This window comes from Enoplosus armatus, chromosome 16 (assembly GCF_043641665.1).
Source record: "Enoplosus armatus isolate fEnoArm2 chromosome 16, fEnoArm2.hap1, whole genome shotgun sequence".
In the NCBI taxonomy this organism is placed as follows: Eukaryota; Metazoa; Chordata; class Actinopteri; order Centrarchiformes; family Enoplosidae; genus Enoplosus; species Enoplosus armatus.
This window is the reverse complement of record NC_092195.1, coordinates 15,893,279-15,918,579: the sequence shown is the minus strand read 5'-3', so window position 1 is coordinate 15,918,579 and position 25,301 is coordinate 15,893,279. Positions and strand designations below refer to the sequence as shown.

Here is a 25,301-nt window from a genome sequence, read left to right as displayed (position 1 = left end):
AGGTGGTGTGACATGTGGACCGGGGAAGTGACTGTCAATAAACAAGACAGTTAAGGTGCTCGCTCCGGACGTTAGAGGTGACAGAAGAGTGACAGTGACAGTCAGTGTCTCGGGATGCTCGGCCAGTCTCCTCACCTTATCGGAGGCATCTTGTGGATCCAGAATCCAATGAGAGGTATGTCGGAGAGGGGGGGCGTCACATGCATGCAGTGGGACTAGCTCTCTCCCTCAAAGGCTTTTCCGGACCAGTACAGTGTGTGTGTTTGCCCACGCAGGTATGACTGGTATGAGACGGTGGCACTCCTGCATTCCTACCCTAGATCAGCCATTACACCTGATATACATTTCCCACACATCCTGTTGTTTGACCTGAACCTGTCTCTCCTGTTCCTCCTCTGAGATTTATAAAAGTGGACTTTTATTGTGGACTGTTGTGTTTGCCAGTCAATATTTATATGCGCTGGCATAGATAGCACAGATTAAACGACAGGGAGAGCTGCATGCAGAGCAGTTAGTGTTGTTCTGCAGCGTGACTTCTCATATTTTCACACGTTAAGGACCCAAAAATAGACACATGTGAAACAGCAAACTCCTGTTTTGCAGAATTGAATCCCAGGGGCTCCCTCTCTTGATATTTCACAGATTTTAGTGCAACATTTGCACTGTGGATGGGGGGCAGATCAGCTTGAGGTGCAAATCCTTTGATCACAGCAGTCAGTCCTCTCTCACTGGGGAAACTCATGCTAAAGTCAAATAAGAAAAATAGCTCCCCTGGAGGTCTCTAGCCCCCACTTTAACAACAACAACAACCTCTTTTAAGATCAGGAAACGTCTAGCTTCTTTATGGTGCTGACCTGCAGGTGTAAAGAGAGATATTGCCACCCGTTTCGAAGCTTGAAATATGTCTTTAATTGTAGACAGTTAGCTCAGCAGCAAGCTATAACACTGCCATCCTTCCAGCCCGGTACAGCTTCATTCATGCATCTCTTGAGATTCGTCTTTCAAAGCAGTAAAAAGAGGAAGACGGGTGCTGAAGCTGCCTGCAGATGCACACTTTGTTCCAGAGCTGAATCCAGTTTTTATCTTCTTTTTTTTTTCATCCCCTTCTCGTCTTTTCTCATCCAGGCTAACCCAGATGAATATTTTAACAGTGTCTCTTTGTTAGATATAATAGTTATGGAGAAACGTACTTCATCTTCTCCTCAACCATGAAATTCCAAAATTATGATACCACGTTATCATTTTCATCTAACAATTTCCTGTTCATATATCTTGCAGAATTATAACCTCTCACAACTATTACTGTAAGATCCCAGAGATAGTGTAATGCACTTTTAGAATACAATTTTTGAAAGTTAAAAAATGTAGTTTCTTTTGTCACTGCTGCAGAAATGCACCCACGTAGCGTGAAATACAACATCAATACAATTTGTGACTTGAGTAGTTCAAGCAGCTATAAGACAACTCAGTGCATTCAATCGTGATTCACTGACTTGTGTCATTGAGAGAGATGAGTTATGAGTCATGTCTCTATCCCTCGAAGCTGCTATAACCAACACGTCTGCTGGAATTAGGTACAAAACCAGAAAAAAGAGAACCTAAACACAGAAGGTCAGATCAGATTTCACTAGAGCAGCCAAAACATCCTATATAGCCACGTACTGTGGCTGAAATACAATACTTTGTATTACTCCCTGAAGACAGTGATGATAGCGCTCTTCCTCAGAGAGAAAAGTAGAATTAAAGTCAGATAGGAAGTACTATACTTCAGATACATTTTTAAGATACTTTACTCCAGTATTTCCATGTTCTGCTACTTTATACTTCAACTCCACTACATTTCAGAGAGATAGGGTTACTTTTCAGATTTAGATTTAACATTAAAAAAAACATACGATGAGCTTGTAGAATACAGGCTTGGGACCCTTCACAATAAAACAGTGTCTGGTTGGGGCCCCCAGTCAAATCCAATATTTCACTAAAAAGCAAAGCTTCAGTCCAAAGTCCCAAATATGAGTATAAAAGTAAAGTAGTAGAACTTTTTCTTCTTTCGTACCCAAATGAATCGAATTTATCTTGTTACCCTTTCAGGGGTCCGACCCCTCGGTCAGGAACCACTGGGCTACACTACTTTACTAGTTCCACCTCCAGCAGCTACAACAGCAAAATACTACTTCAGACATTGATGCATCAGTATTAACAACCTAATAATGTAATACATGATAATATGGGGGCCGTTTCTAAGCAAAACAAGTATTTTTACTTTGATACTTTAAGTACATTTAGCTGTTAATGACTATTTGGACTATTAAATCATATTTTCATCAAGTAAAATCACATTACTTTGTTACAGCTTCTCAATTGAGAAGAATTTCAATGACAGTTTATCATTAAAGCTGAGGGGTTTCTGACAATTTTTTTAGGGGAAAAAAACAATAATTTTCATTACGTTTACACATTTTATAGATTAGAAAAGGAATAGGCCTAATAAGAAATAAACAGCTCTATTAAATTGGTATGTTTAAGCATGTCAGACATCATCCTATTTTTGTTGTGTTCCTATCCCCTTCCCTCTAAGATGATACTCTCTGATTGGTTTGCTCAGTGCATACTGATCTCCATTTCTAAATTTGCCACAGTTAGCTAAAAAGTCCTGGATCTAATTAAAACCGGTTTTGTTTATTTCCCTGCGGTACAAGCAAAGCTGTCCCTGTGGATTCGACAAAGCTCACTGCAGCGCCATCACTTTTAATTTAAGATGAGACGTTTGAGCAAAATCACAACAACTCTGCAGTGTCACTGTTTGCTGTTCCACTGCTCCACCAACCCCTCTAAGACAGAGAATATAGGTCAAGTATTTAATAATTTATAACACATGAGAAGACAATAAGCTCTTTGAGAAACTAGCACTTTGGAGAGTGCCTCCATCCATTTGAGCGTTATTTTGGAGGGCACTTTCACTTGACTGTTTGTGCAAGACGGCAAAAAACTCCCGTAACTTTCTGCAAAGCTCTGAACTGACAACACTTAAAGCTGGCAAGTTCAATCACATTCTATGTAGAGAGAGTGAAAATCCACAACAGCTGCTTTTAGTTCATATTCTGCAACATAATCTGTTTAAGGAGCATTGCTCTTTTGTGCAAGCATCCTTTTTGTGTTTGTAAAATGACTACCCCTTTGCATGTTCTGTTCGGAGCTCAAGTCCAGGCTGGAAATGAAATGCTTGAAGAAGATGTTGTGCTGTTGCATCAGAAAAATGCGTGGCTTTCTCTGACAGAACTCTTTTACCTGCAGGAGGTGTAAGAACAGAGGCAAGAGTCTTGGGGATAGTTGCATCATGAGCATGTTGACAGTGAAGCCCTCTTTGACAGGTCAGTTAGTGAAGGTGTTTCACATTCGAGTAAATAAATATTAGTCTAATCTCAGATACATATACAGATTCATATCACTTTTTATTGCACTAATTAGGCTCGGCATTTTCGTTCCATTTACTTGGCAGAGCCTCCGGGTGGCAAAGCTTCAGGTCATCCTGCCTGGTGTCCTCATCACAGTACTCCAGCGCTGTTGCCTCATAACAGCTGATAAGTCATGACTTAGTGACTGATCTTATATTTAGCCCTAACCATGTTGACTAAGGTTACACTAGAAAAGAACTGGTTTGTTCGAAGTCAAGCGTGTTTATAGCTGATCTGAACGATCACACTCGGAGACGGAGTGAGAAGCCGGCTGTCATGGGTGGCGGAGACACATTTTCAGACAGTTCATCCTGGAAGACATTCATAGTGTTGTACTCGGTTGTACTTGTGAAAAGTGACAGAAATAGTTGAGTAAAAAAGGAAAAAAGAGCAAGAGAGACAAGTTCAGACCCTGGTTCCTTTCTCACCTCCACGCAATCTGGCCAATCACACCTTGACGTGGGTGTGAATGTCAGATTGTCGGTTTCGTAAAGTAACAGGAATGGTCAGACACAGCCAGCAGGTGCAAGTAGATTACCTTGTACCTTGAGTCTTGTAGCATTATGTTCATTCTATTGTTTACTTTGAAAATGTCAGGACAGAGGAGCAAATGATGCCTGCTGGGATAACTCTCCAGGAGAGTTTAAACTGTTGTGCAGTGTCTCTGCATCTGATAAACCTTCAAACTCTGATAAACCTTCAATTCATATTTTATGCACTCATCGGCACCTGCAGCAACATACCCACGCTCACACAGCCCCATTCATTTTTATAACAGTGCTATTTAAAATAATCAATAATATATTTTTTTTTTAAAGGGGGGGGGGGGTCACCTTTATTGGACAGTTGACAGCATAGAGACAAACAGGACACAAGGAGAGGGAGAGAATCAGACCAAGAAAGTTGTGGTATGCGTCTCAATCAGCACACAGTGTTATTTTCAGTCTGAATGAATGCTTATGTCATGTTTATGTTATATTAGACAGGCTATACAAAGGCTACGTGACCTTGGGGCAATAATGAAGGTTTCACATAAACATGTGGCAGAAGCATGTGCATGTGTGTGTAGATACATACACACACATAGTGCTGGACCCCATGTCCAGCCACAGCAGTGTTTACCCCCGTGGCAGAGGTTGTTCATTTCACTCCTTCTCTCTTGCCTCTGTGCGTCAAGCCTCCTTGATATGTCCTGCCCTGCTCTGCCTGCCTGTGCACCCATTCAGAAAACTCATTTCAAATCCATCCCCGGGATCTGGCCCAGGAATAGAATTAGTAGAATAAACATGTTTATTTGAGTCGGTGGAATAGGATTACATCTTAGTCAAGTTAATCAGAATTGCTACGGTGAAGGAGCATCTTCCCAACCTTACTCAGCAGGAATGGGATTAAGATGATGACAGAAGATGTTGCAAATGTCATAGGAGAGCAGTGTTGTGTAATCGTCCCTTGGGTGGACCTACAGCCATCGTTGATGCATCACGCTAAAGTGCTGCTGCGTTGAATTTCGATTGAGAGCTAAGCAGAAAATAAAAATAGAAAAGAAAAGGTAGTAGTGGGCACTGAGTTGTCCTCTAGCAATGTCAACAGTCACATATTAGACTTATACTCTCATCAACAGACTTACTTGCACCTCCTACCTCGTACCTGGAGAGAATCTGTCCAACAAACGTCAGGAGTTCACTCATTACGATCCTGTTGGATCTGTCTCTGGCCTGAGTGCTTCAGCCGGCTCAGCTTACATCACTGTGTCTGACTGTCAGCTTGAGAGAAAAGTATCTGAGGGATGGTAAAGCCAATACAGTCTGCTGCTCTGTTGGATAAACCTGACAGACTCTTTGTTTTCAAGCAACTCTAGTTTGTTCTTTACTTCATTTAACCAGAATATGTGGGAATGGATTCAAGTAAAATACCAAGAAAGTTGACACCAATAAAAACAACACGGCAAAAGGCGCAATAAATGTAATGTTGAGCATATAGCATGAGTAAACTATTGTCACTTCTGTTGTAGATAAAATAAATTCTGTGAAAAGGCTCATTAGTTGATTAAATGATTACTCAATTGACAGAACATGAATGGGCAGCAGTTTTGAAAAATGATTCATTGTTTGTCATTTTTTTAAGCAAAAATGCAAAAACATGTCTGGTTTTTCATATGTGGATATTTTTTTTTCATGTCTTCTCTGAGGGGTGGCCATATGAAATATTGCTCATATCGCCCACCCCTATCTTCTGTGGTTGTAAACTGAATATCTTTTGGTTTTGGACAAATCAAGACATTTTAAGGAAACTGTAATTGGCATTTTCCACCATTGTGAAGACCAAATGATGAGTTTCTTTATCAAAAAAGTCATCCGTAGATTAATCAGTATTGACAATAGTCAGTTGCAGTGGGCTCTAAAGGAATAGTTTTAACATTTTGGGAACTATGCTTAATCTTTCCTTATCAGTTTCTAGTAAACCTCTTGTAGTTTAGACATTTCTCAAGATTGTGTTTGTTTCAATCTTGAGAAATGACTTACATAACTACAGTCCAGAATAGTGACAGCCCAGCGGAGAAGATTAATTCAATTTAAAAGCTCCGGTGTTGGGAGTTGTAGTTATCTCCATATTCATGTCACACCTGCAGTAAGGCCTCTCACTCACCGCGTGAGTGTCACCTGTAGCCTCGGGATGCTTTGTGCTTCGGCTCAATCAACTTGAATTGTAAGCCACTTGCCATTTATATACTTGACACACTTGCACATACTGAGGTCGACTCACAGCGATGAAAGAGGGAAGAGGTGTAGTTTTTCCACATTTAGATCTGATGAATATGCAGATGAGCAACGGCAAAATGGTGAGAGGATTTTAGAGTTATGATGTCTTTGTCTTATGCAAATGCTCTGCAGCATCTGACCTCTATTTAGGGCTTTTTTTTTTAATGCACTGCAACATTAACCTGGCTGACAGTGTGGGTCCTTGTCTGTGTCACCAAACAGGACAGAACAAAATCTACTGTACAGCGTAGCTTTATCGACCTTCATCAAGTATGAGCATCAGGCAGATTCGACTCTAGGGGAAGAGATGAATACTGCTGAATGTTCCAGTCATTCATCGACCATTTCACCATTGTAAAGCACTTCCAGCCTCTCTTCTCTCTCACAAACGACGGCCTTTGTGCTTTTTGTGAATATTCTGCATCATTTGGCTCCCTGTTGTGTGGAGCGCAGAAACTTGGCGGCGTGTCAGCTCCAGTCCCCGGTGACCATGAAGTTATCTGGGCTCTGTTCTGCTGACTGATTGAAGCTGCAGATCTGAGAGAGTTTGTGTGTCACTGAGTGGGCACAGATGGAGGGAGTCAGTGTCAGGTGAAGACAGTCATTATGTGGCGTGGTGTAGCAGCGCCGCAGACCTCTTCTTTTGACATATTTTAAGGTGGAACATGTACAGTGTCCAGTTTTAGACAACAGTAATGCTAATATATATTGGTCCTATAAGGGAATTTATTTATATGCTATATTAGAGGATGTACAGTTGGGAAGGAAGGCCATTCCCAGTTTCACCAATGCCTACAATCACTGCTACCATCATCCATTTTCATGTGTTATTTGTTGACTTTCTCCTATGTGTTTTTTTTTTGTCTTCTAATGTAAAGCTTCCTTGGGTCCCCTGAAAGGCGCTATATAAATGCAAGTTATTATTATTATTATTATTATTCTTCAAGTAGGATATTTACTCTAAGAAGCGCTATGCTAACAAGCTTCGCCCACCACTTACAGCAGTGCCGCATGTGGTCTGAAAACAGCTGGATGGCAGTCTGGAAATACTTTAAAGTGTAGATCAAAAACAGTTTATTGTAATTCTTACAGTGCATGTGTTTCGAGAGTACTTTAAACTTGAAGGCACTTGAAGAAAAACAATGTGAAGGAACATGATGAGCTCAGATCAGCTCTGATAGAAAATCTGCACCGAATCATAATGTTTGTATTAATAATTTGAGGTACAAGGTGGGTGCAGTAATCACTATAGTGTCTTCAGTATATTATCTGAGATGCTGAGATATTGACAAACTTTTATTGCTCAGTAAAACGCAAATGCGTGACTCAGAGGCAAAACAGTGGTCAAAACAAAAACAGGGTTCAGCAAAAGACAGGCAGTCAGCACAGGCAACCGGAACAGAAAGGGCAAGGCAGGCAGGCGAAACGTCCACAAAGACCACTCAAAAGGTCATAATGAGCCAGTCTGGCAGGAACAAGACGGCTGGACTGCTGAAGCTGAGTAGCATAATAGACGATCTGGCAGGGAAAGGAGCAGCTAAATAGAGGCTGAATCCAAACTTTCAGTCCGCACAGTTAACAGCAATATAGATGTGACGATGTACAAAAAATGAATAATAATAATAACAATAATAATGTACAATATGTATTTATTACACTATTTATTTTTAATTTGTAACTGATATAATGAGGTTTGACATTGCACATACAGAAAATGCATATGCTGCATCACTTGGATTTTATGCTCACAATCTGCAAAGTTTGCTTTTCATCCACCTACGATGTGACGTTGTTTGATGTAGGGCTAATATTAGCACTGCTTAGCAGCAGCTGGAAATTTTAATTAATATCCATGGAAACTGTTGAGGTCTGAAGTCCCATCTTAGCAGATTTCATCCCCTCGTGGTCCAGCGCCTTTGACAACGAACACATCGCGGTGCGTTCACGTGTCGGCCATACTACACTGATGTCTAGTAGAGGGGCAGGTACCCAGATGGGTATCCCCCCTCAGTTTTAAATATGGGGACAAAGAAGAACATAGACGTGAATTTTGTGATGATATTTCTACTGTGCCTTCATGCTGATACCGTAATTCTTTTTCCTTCAGTGCTGACATTGAGATACTTTCGTCTGATCATATTTATTGAATCAGCAGTGGAAAAACCATAAATGTGACAGCTGACCAACCAAAAAGAACTTGAAGAACATTTGTGTAACGCAATTGTGAAAATAAGTCTGCAGTTGTTGCAGTTAAAGTTGGTAATGCAAACTTTGCAGCAGGTTTAAAAGACATATAAGATACTATTTCACCAGAGTGATCCTAAACTTTCCACTTCGTCTGCAATAGTTCCTGTTGTGGTTGCCAAATAGAGGAAGTTTGTGTCTCTTTATCAAATATTTATTATACGCTACTCAGCTCTAAATTAAGACTATCTATTTCTGTCGTCCTTTTACTGTCTGCCTTTGAAGCCGAGCACGTTAGCAGCTTTATGCCTGGGCTACATGCTTCACGGCGAGCCAAAGTGAACAGCAGTTATATTTAGCTCATATGTGTTTGTGCTGTAAAGTGGGTCATTTCACTCCGTCTCCTTTCTGGCTCCGTCTCTCTTGACTAATTTTGTCTGTCTTTCTCATTCTCACTTTCTATCCCTCCCTACAACTTTTTTTCGTTTCATCCTCTCTCTCTATTTTCTTTTTTTATCCTCCCTTCACTCTCCGCAGCTGAGAAATGTTCAAAGCTGAGCACATCTGCGCCTGCTTGACACAGGACCAACCAATCATAGCTGATCTAGCCCCGGGGTTGGAGAGGGCAGTCTGTGAAGTTTGAGCACAGTTAACTTTTGATAGGATGTCAGGGTGAATTAAGAGCTCCACAGAGAGTCTAGCTGGCCGGATAACTTGTTACATGACTTTAATAGCCATGCAGCCTATCGTCATTGTCTCAGCAGCAGACATATGAACAGCTAGGCTAACCTCGAGAGCATAGAGGAAAAGTTTAGTAAACAAAAGTGATCTTTTAAGTGATCACTGTTGCTTGTTTGATGCCCCACTGCTTTTATTGTAATTTAGGCAACCAGTACTGTAACTGTGCAGGTTTTTCCTGAATGTCCTGAGATTCTTGTATAGGCTTTGCATGCGTTAATGAATGCGCTAAAGCCAGTAAGCCTAAAAAGACCTTGACAAGAATTCCTCCAGGCCTCATGTCTTGTTAGTTATGGATCATTACATGTATATTACCAGGCTACGCTTATGCAACAGTCTTGAATTTAACCCTTTGTTGCACCAGCCTGCTAAGCTTGCAACCAAGACAAAGCTAACAGTTAAATGAAAACACAGAAAATGAGTTTAAGCCCAGTAATTGGCATTTTACTTCGGTCTGTCTGAACTCTTAGCCCACCAATGAAGCGCTTAGTGGCACAAATTCATTCAAACTTATGCTTCAACAGAGTTGACCCACTGAATGTTGCGTTCAGTGAACGTTACCGGAGATCACCTGTGCCTCGAATCAGATTTCAGAGCCAGCTCATGAATTTTAATGTTGCAGGAAAAGCCTTAAACGACAGGTCTGTTAATGACTCGTGGATCCGTCAGGGTAGCAGACTGATGCCCTACTTATTTCAGCGTTTGAAACAGAAACACCTAAACCATGTTCCACTACCTAGCTGGCAATAACCATGTGCTCTCATTCCCCTGAAAGCAACAACACCCTTTCTGTCTGACACTTAAAATCAGCTCTCAGTAAATTGTAGATGTTGTTGAAGGAAGCAGGAAGCATGTAGATTTCACAGAGCCTTTCTCTCTTAGCAGAACATAACATCTGCTCTTTGTGTCTGCAGCTCCACTTAAGCTCAAGGACGTTCCTCCCACAAAAGTTATTACTGAGGTGTGAATAATACTAAAAAGACCTGCACCTTCTCAACAAATCGTGCATCTCCAATTGGCATTTGTGCTTACTAATGTTAAGGGCTTTTTTTAATACTTACTTTCAGGAAAGAGAGACGTTTTTCTACAAAATCCTGTTTTTTCATTTCGCAAAAGAAGCCAAACTTCTGAAATGTTAAATGTTCTCTAAACACAAGCAGCCTTAAAGGAACTTTGCTTATAAAACAGATTAAAATTAGCAACATTTTATATTCAAATTAGGAATTATCACATTAAAGAATGAAAGATTACAGCTCTGAACAGACATTTGATGCCAGCTTTTGGTGCAAAGTTTTTGATACTCATTGCAATGCACATATTTTGATCACTACTAAAACATATTGTGGAACATATTGAGATTTGATACCCAGCCTTAATGATGTGTGTTTTTCCGTTAATGGTCACCTCCAAAGAGTGCGCTGTTTAGTAAATTAATGAATCATTAGACTCAAACCAAGACCCCCATGTTCTAAAGAGCTTTGAAAAAGACTACACAAGAAAGAAGAGATTATCTGTACACATCTCCTCTTTCTCTTGAATTTAATCTCACTGAGCAGCGAGCTCTTCCTACAGGCTCCTGTCCAAAACACCCTACACTGCAGGCGATGCGCTTCTCTCCCGATCTCTTTCCACCCTTCAAAGATATTCTAATTAGTACTTTAGTAAGCGTGTAACAAGGATCTGACTGTTTCTTCTGTCCCCTACTGATGGAGAAACTCTCTGCAAGGTCCTCAGGGTAGACAGCTGAGCAGACGCACTCTCCTCACACACTCACACACTCTTCTCACACATTCACACATTTTTTCTAATTTGGAGAGCAGAGGACGAACTCAATTGACACCCCACGCAGATTTGCTAGGTTTGCTCACTTTCGTAGAGCGGACTGGGTGAGGATCAGCAACGCATGCAGTGCTAGGGAGACATTTTTTCCCCCAGTTTGTGTGTGCATCTTTGTCTGTGTATATATGTACATGCAGGGTTGTGTACAAGTGCATGTAAGTGTGTGGATGCATGCAAATTTGTGCACGCGTGAGTGTGCGTGAACTGATCGGAGAGAGAGATGACAAATGGAGGAAGCCGACCATCTCTGTGAAAAATATGCCAATCCGCACATTCATTCCTGAACTGCTTAGTTATTTTCAGTGTTGGACTGATTTGTGATTCAGCTCGGAGCCACTGTTAACATATAAAAAGAGTAACAGCTGCGCGGATGACTGAAATGTCGTTTCGCTGCGATCCTGCCAGTTTTGGTGCCAGACCACCTCTTCAAATTCCCAAGAGCGTCTGTTGGCACAGTTGGTTTGGTTTGGGAATGAATACACCCACGTCCTTCCTGTCCTGTGTTGCACGCCTATTAGCGGATTGTGATTAGCGTCAACATTTTGCTAAACGTGCTAGAAGCAGGCGAAAGAACAGAGGTCTCATAGCCGCAGTGCAGAGTTGGTACAATCTCCACAGTCATCTGGCCTGGCTTAGCCTGGCCTCTGTCTCCAGGCTTTGTTTCTGGGTCATACAGTTGATTCTCTTCGCAAACAATTCATTCTGCTCCACTTTGAGAGTCAGCCAAAGAGAAAGAGATCACTATAAGCCTGAGCGCCCACACAGAGCAAACTTCACTTTTGATTATGGACCCACTACTGGTTTCACTTTGAACCAGCTCGGGCTGTGAAACAACCGCAGAAAAACAGCATTTGGCTTCTTCCATTGCTCCAGTTTGAAACATGCCTTTTCTTTCAACTGGGTTTTTGCCAACGGTGCAATTTTGTGGGGAGATAGGGAAACATGTCAGCCCAAATAATTGCATATAAATAATTTCCCTCCCTATATAACCCTATTAAGTGTTTAGTTGAAAGAGTTCACTTGGCCATTCAGTCATCTCATTTACTGAAACCTCGCAACATTTTCTAAGTAACCAAACATAACATAACACAAGCAAACTGGGCTGTTTGGCTGCAACCGAGTTACACAACTGATATTAGACCTTAACCCATTAATGACTTAAATGTGAACGTATCAGGTCCTAACATCGACATAAGCGTTTCTTCTGGCTTCTCACATGGTTTAATTCATCGTTCAAAGGCCAAAGAGATCAAATTATCCCATATTACACAAAAAAACAAACATAAGAAAAAAAGTCAAAAAAACGAAAACCGCTTTGTGTTTTTTCTTTCTTCCTCTCTGGACTACTTCTTCCACCACTGTCTGTGGTTTACTTTACTTCTAGAGTATCTAATGCTGAAATGATTAATTGACAGAAAAAAACAACTATTTTTATCGTTTAAGTCTTTCTTTTTAGCAAAAATGCCAAAAAGAAAATCTCTGGTTGCAGCTTTCCAATGTGAGGATTTGCTGGTTTCCCCTATTTAATATCATTGTAAAATTAATCTGTTTGGGTTTTGGACTGTTGATTGTGTTCAGCAGCACTCATCTGGTCCAGAATGCCAGTGCAATAATACAAGATAAAAAATGATTAAGCAGTATATCCTGATTACGTGCTCCTCCGCACACACACAGACAGTGTGTGACACAGTGTTCATGTCGGCTGATATTTTTCAAATTCGACTGCTTGGTAATGGCTCCTTGTTCGAAAACCATGTACAGCAATTAAGAGAGACAGAGTTATGCAAGACTAGTCCAATTCTTTATTCATCTTCCTCTCAATAATAGGAATGCATTTGGCCGTGCAGAGATGGCGCTGTTCTTTAACGCTTCCACGTGTGCTCCATTCATTTTCTCCTTGTTTTACTGGATCTCATTGAGAGAAAGGAGGCAGACCTCCTCCCTCAGATATCTCTCGTCCCTCGCGATGCTTGCACGGCGCATGTCGGGGAGGAGAGAGGGAAGAATGTAATGCTGCTATTTATAGTAACTGTTGCCGTTAAAAAAAAAAAAAGCATTTCTGTGTCTCCTAGCCCCCCATCCACCCACCCCTCCTCCCTTTAAAGGATAGAGAGAAATGCAACTGTCCTCCCTCTGTGTGCAGTGCTCCTCCACTTTCTTAACCCCTCTCATCATCTTGTCATCCATCTCTCCTTCTGTCCCTTTAGTCTGCTTGCACTATTGTTTAGATGCTTTTAGCAGAGGATGTATAATTCATTTCTCATCCCCGAGGTTATTGCACACCCGTCATGAATTGAGTCAGGGTGAGGAGGAGAGGGGAGAGAGTGAGCTGGGAGGAGAGGAGAGGAGAATAAAGAGGCAGTGAGAGGGAGCGATGCTTCGTGCTACGCATCTCAAGTTGGCTTTGTTTAAAACATGGCCCACTCATGTATATTCTCTCTATGTTCATATCCGGGATGAAAACAGAGCAGGTCTGTTTGTGATATTACTTTTATAATAGAGCACTGCGCTCCGTCCGTCCGTCCACAATTAAACCTGTTAGTCACAGAGTTATTCTGCTAAATGCTCCTTTGCCTCTGGAAAACAAACTTTCATGGTGTGCTGTTTTCATCAGTTCTATAGACCCTTTGCACCTCACCGAGAAAAGTACATAAGTGAGAACATTTTTGTACGGTGGTGGAAGAAGTATTCATCTTTTAAAGGAGAAAAACACTCCAAATACTCTACAAATACAAATAAGTGTAAGTATTATTAGCAAAATGTACTTAATGTATCAAAGTAAAAGTAGTCATTCTGAAGAAAAATGCTCCTTGATTGATATTGCTATATATTATATTATTCAATTTTTAGTACTGATGCATCAGAGCACAAGTAGTTTTACAGTACAGCTACAGTTTGGTAGTTTAGTCCTTTAGTCCAGTGGTCCTCAACCCCCTCCAGTGAGTCACAAGGGGGGTCATGAAACAAATGCCTGCTGCGCTGTATTCATTCCATTATTTTTCTTTAAGTTTTGGGAGGGTTTTTGTGAATTATTGAAGAAGTTTTAGAAGATCTTTGAGCCTCAAACAGAATTTAAATGAAACAGTCTGAGAAGTTCAGTGAGAAATCTTCATCTGAAACGTGCCAACAAGATTGAAAACAACTGGTTTAATCTATTGTATTTTATAAGCGTATCATATGTCCTTTAGGTGTAATCTTAGTCTGAAAAGTAACAAGTAACTATATCTGTCAAATAAATGTAGTAGAGTACAGTAAAAAGTGCAGTATTTCCCTTTTGAAACGTAGAGGAATAGAAGTATAAAGTAACATGAACTAGAAACACTAAAGTTAAGTACAACTACCTCAAAACTGTTCTTAAGTGCAGTACTTTAGTAAATGTAGTTTCCACCACTGTAGTTGTATTTCTCTGTACTTGTATTATTTTGGCATCTTGACAGTCTGCAACTTGCAATGAATTCAGAAGCATAAATTCCTACATTTGAGTCCTCCGACAGAAACCTGGGCAGGGTTCAGTGCTCTCTGACAGTATTTCTAACAAATACTCCTGTGTCCCCAGAATAATCAATGAGAGTGTAGAGAAGTGATTTTTAAAATTGGGCCTGAAACGTTTCCAATACAATTCTGTAGAGGAGGCTGTGATTTAAGGTCATGGGGGAGGACGTTTCTCTGAGAGGTTCGCTTTGAATAAATGCAGCTTGCAGCGCATTTGTTCACTGAATCATATTGAGTTTCTATTTTGTTTCCGAGACGTACAGCATGTCGTCGTCGTCGTAGGAGGAGGAAGAGGAGGAGGGCGGGACCACCTACAATAGCTTTCAGGCTCCTGCTCCTGTTATATGGAATGATGGCACAGATGTTCTTGTCTTGTTCCAATAACTGCAAACTGTGTCAGCTGTAATTGCTCGGTGACAGCGGCCTGACATAAGTCTCTAATTGGCTGTTTTCCTGGGCTTCCTGGGCCTGCCAGCAAACAGACTGAATTTTTATTTTGTTTGGCCGATATATGGCTGCCATCTTTTTAAATCCAAGCCAACACCAATTTGTCCATCAAGGATATCAGGGACATTTAGACATTTATTTATTTATATATCGTAGGCTTTTATACGATTCATTGCCTAAAGTGTTTTGTTATTGGCCTTTAATGTGTGTCAGTGTGTCTTAATCCGTGTATGTCTTGCAGATCTTCTATTCAGTTTTCCAGTTCATTCTCGCTCCCTTGAGACCATTAAGCAAAGCAGAATGCGCAGCCATTAAAAAACCATTGCTCTGACCTTTTAATCCACAGCTGCAGCAGAAGCCGAAGCAGCCTTCAGGTGCGATGAAAAAGGGTCTTTGGCTCCCATTCCACATAAATGAGCCGCCGCCATGTTTTTAGAACAAGTGGGCAGATTGCATGATGAGAAATGGCCTATTTCAGTGACGCCTCACAGCTCTACTGCTAGCTGTCGCTTCTGCGCCTGCATCACAGACTGATGGGACTAAAATAGTGCCTGAGCCTGACACTTCCTATGACAAACAAAAATAAAAATCACTTTGTGGAGGAAATGGTAAAGTGGTGTGGTACAAGTTTATAAGAAGGAATTGAAGCCCTCTGCTGATATGTGACTTTTGTCTTTCATCTCCTGAAAGCTCCAGTTTGTAGTATACAGCCTCCACTGAAACATAATCACCTTTACTTAGATAGGAATTGATTCAGTGGATTTAAGGCCTGTCTTTATTTTTGATTTAGATTTGAACTTGACTGCCGTTTTGTCATAACAAGTAAGAGTTTTCAATGGATTTATAGCTGTAAAAATGCTGATCTTTCGTCAATTTGCTTTTTTTTGCCAATTTTTTTATATTCTAACAAATAAAGTCTGGCTGAAGATGAAACCTGTAGTGTTCAGTTATCAATCCCACAAGTTAAACATCCACATGCAAACATGCTGTATTCAATTTTTATTTCATATGTATGCATGTCAAGCTGTGTTCAGAGTGCATGTTGCATGCTAATTCTGTATAAATTAACGTTATAATGTTCTGAAAGATGTGTGTTGACACCAAAGAAGTGACAAAATACTCAAAGATGATAGTATGCATACTATACAGCAAACTAACGTAGTAATATCTAACAGCAGCTAACATTAGCCACCAACAGCTACTGGTCACACCAGACCAGGTAACACTAAAGCAGCAAAACACTTCAGTGTGCTGAATTGAGCAAGGCTGTTTTATTGCTCATGAAAAGTGTAAGATTAGCCTCCTCAAGTCCCAGTTTTACCAAGTTCATCTCTTTGCACACGCCTGGTATCTTTATTAATATTTGCTGGTGCCATTTGAAGGTTAGATACATATGAGTTCTTGTATATTATCTGCGAAAACAGTACACTCTGTTACAGACTGTATGGTAATAGTATGTAGTAATGAACTGAGACTCAATGGCAACTCACCCACCATGTATCATCATCTGCTGCCATCTAGTGGAATGTTTGTAGCATAGCATTCAGTGTGGGAGGACTTGGGGTGATTCAACATGCTCACAGATTGATATATCATCAGTAGACCTCGTAACATGAAATTATAAAGCAGTTGGAAATCACCTCCAATACGAGATCATTTTGGGATACTTTTCAGCAGATCATATAGTGCAATATTGGAAGCCAGAAGTACTGAAACGCATTTATATTTAAGCTTACAACCTACAACCTGAAGTGATTGGAGTTTAAATACATCTGGATACATAAAATGTATACTTACTAAGCACTAATTGAGTCGTACTGTGCACTATTCTACCTTTACCCATCGCTCATCCAGTCATTTATTTTGCCGTCTTGCCCACACAGCTGTTCACTGCAACCTGAGCCAGAATGGCATCGACCACCAGATGTGCCCGGAGGACGTGACGTCACAGCTGGGGGAAGAGGAGGAGTCGGTGGACGCGGGGGCTGTGCTGCTGGACGACGACAGCCCGAGTTACCACGACGTCAGCCCCCCCATGTACCAGCGCCGCTCGCCTCCACACCGCTCCGTCTCTGAGTCTGAGCTGTCACGGGTAAGATTTAGTTCTTTGGGAAAATTATATGTCAGATTTGTATTTTACATCTTTCAAATTATTTGGATTTCAGTGTTTGTTTGTTTGTTTGTTTGTTTGTTTGTTTGTAGAAAAATTAGATAATCCTGGTGAACATTTTCAGCCCATTCATCCCAGTGTCCCTCTGCCATAGTGTCTGTTGTGATACTATCACTTCAGCAAAAACAGAAATGTTCAAATTCTACGCGCAGGGGATATAAAACGAGATTGCATGAAGAAATCAGGTCAGCAATTGACTCTAGTAGTTAATGTTACACTGAATGGTAATGAGTTCAGTGGTGGACAGTAATGAAGTACATTTAAACACTGTTCTTAAGTGCAATCTGCAAATTCAGATTATGAATACAAAATATAATCAAGAAATACAGTATTATTACAGATTAAGCAATACAGCAGTATATAAAGTAGTTAATAGTAGTCCCACCTTTACCAGCTGCAACATTAAAGTTTAAAGTTACATTAATGCAAAGTATAATCCAATTATATAACAGATTATTAGTTATTTACTTTTGATGCTTCAAGTACATTTTGGGGCTATGACTTTTGTACTTCAAATAAGAGTATTTCTACATTGTTGTATTGATATGTATTTACTTAAGTAACTGTGCTGGTAATTTACCACTGTATGTAGGATGGCCTAAACTTCCCAGTTTGTCTTCAGTTCAATAACAGAAGTCTTTAGTCTGATTAAAGCAGCATTAGGCAGCTGCAATAATGAGCCCAAAGAGTTGGAAATGGTTTTTACTTTGCTTTCAAGTTTGAATCATTTACAGATAACAGTAAAAACATGACATTTATTATCTCAGGATAAACCCCTAGAGATGCATCATCTCGTTTTCAAGGGGGTCTCAAACAAACGCTCACCAAGCAAATAGAAAACAGAACAGTACAAGACACAATAATAATATATTACACAACAATGACAAAACAAACATCCAGCAAACAATGAAAAAAACGAAATAAATAATAACAAGACAAAAAAGAACAAAAGAAAAGATTTAAGAATAGACAAAAGAAAAAGAAAAATGATCAATCTATAAATAAAGGAACACCGATAGCAATACTGAAAACACAGGCAAACAAAACATTTGTAAATAAGCCAAACGATGACAAATAATGGATATTTACAGGTAACTTATTCCAATCAGAAGGAACCCGAAACTTCAAAAAAAAAAATCTTCAGATACAAAGGGGACCATGAACATGATCAGAGCGTCTTAGGGAATAATTTGACGAATGAAGAACAAAAATGTGTTTTAGATAATAAGGATAGTTCAAGTTAATGTATTTAAAAATGAATTGATATCAGTGAAAATGACGTGTTATATCTAGAGGGAGTCACCTGAGTATGTTTAACGTTGTGTACCTACTATAAATCTGCAGAGTTATTATATATAACATTTAGGACAAAGTTTTAGAGGCATTCTGGTAAACAATGTCAATAATAGACTACCATTATTGGTTGTGAAGGCTGTTTCGATACAGAACATCAACACCTGCTATTTTTAAGTCTGCTTTTACCTGTTCAGGTCTTCACCAACTCTGAGGGAAATATCTGGCTAACCACCAGCTAGTCGCTAACATCGTCCGGTTGTCATTTGGCACTGGTTAGATACAATGCGTTTATCAATGTTTGAGTGCTGAAACTTAACCAAAACGGTGAAGTTTGTGGCTGTAAAACCAAAACAATTAGACAAATTTCAATTTGTTCAAAACTTTAGTTTATGATCATAATTTAAGTCTACTCCTATCATCTCCTTTCATCCACCGTTGTGCTTTGTGTTTGGTGCTGACCAGCAAATGTTATCCCGCTAACATGCTAAATTTTGACCATAAACCTGCTAAATATCAACATGTTGGCATTTAGGCTGGAGACACGTTTCCATATTAATCACACATATTGGTCACACTGTGGTGGTATCATTGCTTTTATAAAATCCTTATTTGCTACTAAATATATTCTTTGTGGTGAAATTACAGTATATGCACAAACACGTCCTTGTACTGTAATTTGACTGCTTGCCACACACAAAACAAACCAACCACCCACTTAAATAAGATAATCCCCTGTGTTCCACACATCTTCCTCTTCAGCACAAACAAAGAATTTAACGGGGAATAAACAAGGAAAGACAAGCTGTTGTTTCAGGCTGTGTTTCAACTCTTCCTCAGTGTTTCTGATAATAGATCAAAGGATCCATCATCAGCAATGCAGAATAAATTCCTCACTTCCTCTTCCAGAAATAGGCTGTGGTTGGGACAGTGGGAGGAGACAGGAGTGATCGCTCCTGATGCAAACACACTCTCGTATTCTCTTTTCTCTGTGTAAAATCTGTGGTAATCAGCTGTCAATCAACACAAGTGGAAGAACTTTGAGGAAGACGCAGTCCTCTGTGTAAACCCTGGATGAGCTTTTGAAATACCAGACAGACAGACAGACAGGCCTGGGTTCAATTAGTGCAAACACACACACACACTCACTTAGAGGGAGTGAAGATGCTCTGCTCTTTCTGTATCATGTTATAACTTTAAATTAATCTCCTGATTCGATACTATCGCGATACTTGGGTGCCGATTCTGCAAGTATTGCGATTCAATATTGCGATTTATTGCGATTTTTGTAAGCTTTTTTAACACTCGAAAAAGTTGAATCATACACTTCTAGAGACTGTACATCATGAGTCATATTTCCAGAAACAATGCACACTCAGTCTTTCTGTGTTTTATTTCAGTGGCTATACTGCATATAAAAGTGGTAAATAAAATACTTTTTGAAGTAAACTGCCACATTTAGCTGTTCCTGCGCATAAAGCTGGCGCCATAAGAAAATAATAAATAAATCAAGATGTTAGGCCAAAATTAATAGAGTCCCTGAAAAGCATACAGCACAAAAGTGAGCCTTTAAATGAACATCCTTCACATTGAACATGAAAACTGTCCTTTCAAAACCCTGGACTTGACTGCAAATAAAATGTACAATAGAATCGATACTGAACAGATTTTTTCTCCACCCATATAAGTTAATATATGTATAGTATGTATAGTATCTGTAAACATACTCTCTGTGCTGTGTGGTTTTTGCGGGCGTCCTCATGTAAGTTTATATCCAGGCATCGCTCTGTTTGGAGCAGCAGCTCAGTCTGAATTGCATTAGAGACCTGGAGGACGCTAGCTGAAACAATTTAACTGACTAAGCTTTCAGTCTCAGTGTTGCGTCTCTGGATTGCAGTTAACAATTAGTTTTTTCCTCTTTGGGGGAATTTCAATAAATCAAGCGCATAAAGACTATAATTACATAGAACGGCAATCTATTCTATCATGCAACACAGCCATGGGCTGATGGTATGTATTGTATTAATAAGGGTTTGAGCTTAATTAAGAACTAGATGGGAGGTTTTGCAGCTTTGGACAACAGCAGTTAGAGCGTCTGCGGCTTCAGTAATGTCACATATTTCCAAGAGAAAAGGAATATGTGGGCCTGGTATAATTTTGATTTAAATCAAATCATTCAGATTTGATAGGAAGCACATACCACCTCCTATGATATTGCTTCACTAGCTACCTTATGTAAGGCCAGCCCTAACCCTATTACATTTGATTGGATAACTGTATGCATACCGATGTGCCCCCAAGTTTAAGATGATGAATAATATCTCTGTGTTTGTAAATAGAGTTTTTTCCTCTGCAATTTTGATGATAAACCCACTGTAAAAAGCTATTTAGTATCTCATAGTACCTTACTTTACTTTGCTTTCTACAAAGCAGTACAAATAAACTACATTCTAAAATTGCAAACCTAAATGGTCGGTCTCACAATCAAGTTGTTCTTTAAACTAAGCGAAGTGTTGCTGGAGTTTTGTTTCCCTTCTGAAACCCTTCTGAAGTTGTACCTGAGATCCCTTCTTTGACTCAGGAACTGATCAAACAATAAGTAATCAAGATATCCAGCCTTGAAACAGACATTTGATTCCAGCTTTCAGTTTTAGTTCAGTTTCAGTCCAGACCGAGCCCTATATATAATTCAAAAAGTTTCCTTGGCTTACTGGTGGGAAACTTACTTGTCAGGACTGTTTGAAGGTACTCTTGTTACTCTGCCAAAAATATGCTGAGGACTGTTTTGTTGTAGGAAAATTAAAGCTCATTCATCTGGTTTTCATGTAGAGCACAAGTACCTAGTTAAAGATCCCTCATTAAGCTCTGAATAACTGTGAGGACATAATAAATCCAGACCTTTAGAGCAATATGTACCTGTAGAAAAGCACACTACAGGTCATCTCAGTTCATCATGTCAGCAGTGCCCATTTTTAAATATTAGATTAAAGCTGAATCCTGTGCCCGGCTGGATTTGTAATCGAGCCAAGGCTCAGCCTTATATTAAACATGAGGCGTAAAACAGCCATTTAGACTCAGTGGGTGGCTGTAACATCCATAGCAAATCAGCTCATCTCAGTCGTAATCAATATCAAGCTCAAGGTGAATATATCTTGTTTAGTGTTAACGCACCCTGTAATGCTTTATGGACCCTGCCGAATCCCAAGGTCAGGTCCTGTTGAGGGGTCTTGTGTACTTTCTTTGATGTACTGAACTCTACTGAGGAAAACTGGCACGGCGTGTGAGCAGAGGCTCCTTATGAAGGCTTATTAATCTATCCAGCATAGCGTGTTATTCTCTGTCAGCCATCCTCAGCTCTCTGGACACACACACACACGCACGCACACACATAGACACATAGACATATCTCGGTTTCATCCCCATTCCTGTATGTAACAGATTAATTAATACAGAGAATTTTCATCTCCTGCCAGCTCTGGCCGAGAGAAATAGAGCGAAGCAGAGAGAAAGGAAAGTGAGAGAGAGCATGCCAGAGCTGTTAATTAGCAGTGCAGTGGAGATAGGGCAGACGACACAGGGCTCCGTGTCTCAAACAGCCATTTCACTCAGTCAACATGACACTAATGGCAGTGGCCCTCCTCCTCCTCTCAGCGCTTTTCTGTCCAGTCACACTCAAAAAAAAAAAAAAAAAGAAAGGTGGCTGCAGTGTTTAGTTGTGACACTAGAGGGAAGTGTGTAGCAGGGAATCTTACTGGTGTAATGTAGGCAGGTTCAATATATAAAGTGAAAGAATCACAGTCTAATGCAACCTTGCAGTTTCTCTGGTAGAAAAAAAGTAAGTAGAAACAGAATTGAATTCCTGTGCGATACTTTAAATTTACATACTGACAAGTCAGAGTAAAATGTGTAAAGAATACATAAGATATACTGTATGGAAACACTTATTCTAAACTGCACGTTTAGCATTTATAAGGAGCACATAAACATTGAAGTAATGGTCTTTAATACACTGTAATGTAACTGTATGTACACATAAGGTCTATAAGTGTGTATTGATGTGGACGCATCCAGAATCAGAATCAGAAATACTTTATTGATCCCGGGGGGAAATTAGACATCAATAACCGGATGCTGCTATCTGCTTACAACTACATTATAATGTGATATGAACAATGTATTCTATGTTTATGTATTGCTTATAAATGCTAAATAGGGGGGAGTGAAATTAAGTGTTACCATTGTATGCTACATAGTTCAGTACATATGACTTGAACTATCAGTATTCGAGCACTGAATCACAGTGAAAAGCAGTAAATGCAGTGAGTGTCCAACATTTTGTGTTCATGTTTTTATTTTCGTCCTTTATTACCAGCAGCATTTCCAGTTTTACTCTGCTTTGCTGCAGTTTGCTGGTCTGGAAACCTTCCCCCCCTCCCAGCTTGAAATTATGATATTAAATTTAAAATAAAACTTCTTATTAGTAGAGGTTGTAAGAATATAGCAATACTGCTTTAGTCAAACATTTCAATCATAAAGATGGTGTATAAAACTGCTCAAAGTTCAGTTTCTCACTTTTAATGTGATTTAAATATGAAATGAATAAACAACATACAGAAAAAGTCTGTAGAATGACTAAAATGGCTTTGCAGTGTGACGTCTCATATTGTTGTGTTTTTCAAAACCTGATTGGATGATGAATTGCATTGTGTTGATCAGAGCCATGTTTCATCCAACGAACAATATTGCTCCTAACGAAGGCTGCTAGACAGCTGTAATGGTTCTGAACAAAAGCAACAGCTTGTGCTGTCAAAGAGCTATTGAATATTTGTTTTGCCCCTGTACGCATTTGCTCAATAAATGAACTCTGCCCACATCTTTTGTCTGGGGAAATATCCAGGGTTGCTGTTCAATTGTAGTTATTTTTTTAGGAAGTAAACAAAATCTCTGAAAACCTATGAAGTCCATTTGACGTTACCAGGTCTTTGTGGCCGGTTTAATACTAAATACAGTAAATTATTGTACAATGTCATTATATGCGCTAATTGCTGCTGTAGTTAACATTTTTAATTGAGTGTAAAGCCATTTGACCCTGTAATCAGTTTAACAATCTTGGAACCAAAATGAAAACCACGACATTTAGAAACAACTGCTGCTGTACAAAAACACAACTGCCAAACTCACATGATGCTTTTCAGTGCGTTTAATTCCCAGCTCTTTGTGTATTCAAATACTGTATTCACAAAGGGTAGCCATGTGATTGCCTCTTGATTAATTTAGCTGAGTACATTCATATTGGATCTTTAAATGCTTATCAGTGTTGGCGCAATTACATGCTTCATTATGTAAGTAATAGTTTTTCCACTGTGGTCGTTAAATGTGTGGATGTTTATTCTACTCTCTGGTTCATGTTCGGGTTGTGCGTTTCCCCCCCCAAAGGCTTTATTCCTCGTCTTTTTAATTTTTTGAGGTTGTCCTTGCTCTGTTGCTAAGGTAACGTGAAGAATACTGGGAGCTGTGCGGGGCTTTCAGTTATCAATTAAAGCCAAGGACAGCGACACACTGAATGCATGTTGCCACACATGGATACTGGATGGTTTGTGTGTGTGGGTGTTTGTGTGTCTGGGCTGCACATGTGGATCTATGCATGTATATGTGTGTGTGTGTGTGTGTGTGTCTGTTCCCAGACACGTTGCAGTTAGAAATAAAGCAGGCTTCTCCTCTCACCCCTGTGCTGTCACTCAAATCTCTAATTGGCCCGGAGTCTCTTGAACACAGCTCTTTGAGCATGATTGTACTCCTGTTTTCTTCTCTCTGCCTGTTTTCTCTCCGCCCTTTGGCTCTGCTGGCTGGCTGGCAGGCAGGAAGGCATCGGCTCACCTATTGTACCGGCCCCGGGAACACAGCTATGGGCTAAATCAGTGCAGAATGTAAAACACAGATGGCCATTGACTCACAAATGGGTTCATGGAAAATGAGAGTCTCCTGTGTCAAATTCTGCAGAGTCCACTCCGGCTCTCCCTCTTTATTCCTCTGCCTCATCTGTCAGTCCAGCCATCCTCCACACTCCCAGCCTCCTCTCCTTTCTCTCCTGCTAGTTCTACTCTCCCAAACTCTCCTCTCTCTCGCGTGCTTTCACCACACACACACACACACACACACACACACACACACACACACTCTCCTCTCCCTCTTCCCTCCACTCTGTCCCTCACTCTTTCTCCATCCAGGCCTCCCTTTCTCTTTTGTCGCCTCAGGCTCCTAGTCGGGGTTAATTAGCATTGAGTTGAGCTGTGTTTAATGGTTAATGTGGTGTCTTCCTGCGATACTGTTTCCCTCCCTTCCCTGCAGATTCAGCATCTATCCACACAGGCCGCCAAGCAATCGCATTAAGACCAGTGGCCTCACCTACCTGCCTACCTGTCTGTCACTTTGCCTACCTGCAGGGGATTTAGACCACATGCCAAAATCAGCATGTACACCCCCCCCCCCCCAGAAAAATGTCTCTTTCTCTCAGGGATGCTAGATATAGACTGAGTGGGAAGGAGCGAAGGAGAGACATGGAGAGAGTGGAGGTAGTACCATATAATAAGAAACAGGTGAGAGAGAGGGAGGGGGGATGGGAAAGATGAGAGCTACGGTATGTGGGGAGAGGAAGTGAGAAAGACAATGTGATAGATCTGACAGGGACTGAATTGAATACAGGGGAGAGATGGGGGGTGGGGGTGGGGGGGGGGTGAGCTGAGCTGGGCAAAGCTGAGGAAGCGCTGCCAGTACCTGTTATTCTGCTTTCTCTGGGTGGAGAAGAAATGGGCTTCCATTGCTATGCCTCACCACACGGCAGCCAGAGAGCAGGCTGAAGTGGAGGGGAGTGGATGTGAAATTTTAATCACTCTCTCTCTGTTTGTAATTTTAGGAGGCCCTCAA

At 40.4% G+C, this 25,301-nt stretch overlaps 1 protein-coding gene across 2 annotated transcripts in view; it reads left to right on the top strand.

Annotated features, from left to right (window-relative positions):
- samd12 (sterile alpha motif domain containing 12) overlaps positions 1–25,301 on the top strand; it is a 93,333-nt gene that overhangs the window by 717 nt on the left and 67,315 nt on the right. The window contains exons 1-2 of one of the 2 annotated variants that reach the window (XM_070922015.1): positions 115–175; positions 16,798–17,006. In XM_070922015.1, the coding sequence (XP_070778116.1) occupies positions 115–175; positions 16,798–17,006 (270 nt within the window). Of the gene's footprint in view, positions 1–114; positions 176–16,797; positions 17,007–25,301 lie in introns of those variants that run through there. The other variant, XM_070922016.1, reaches the window with a different exon arrangement.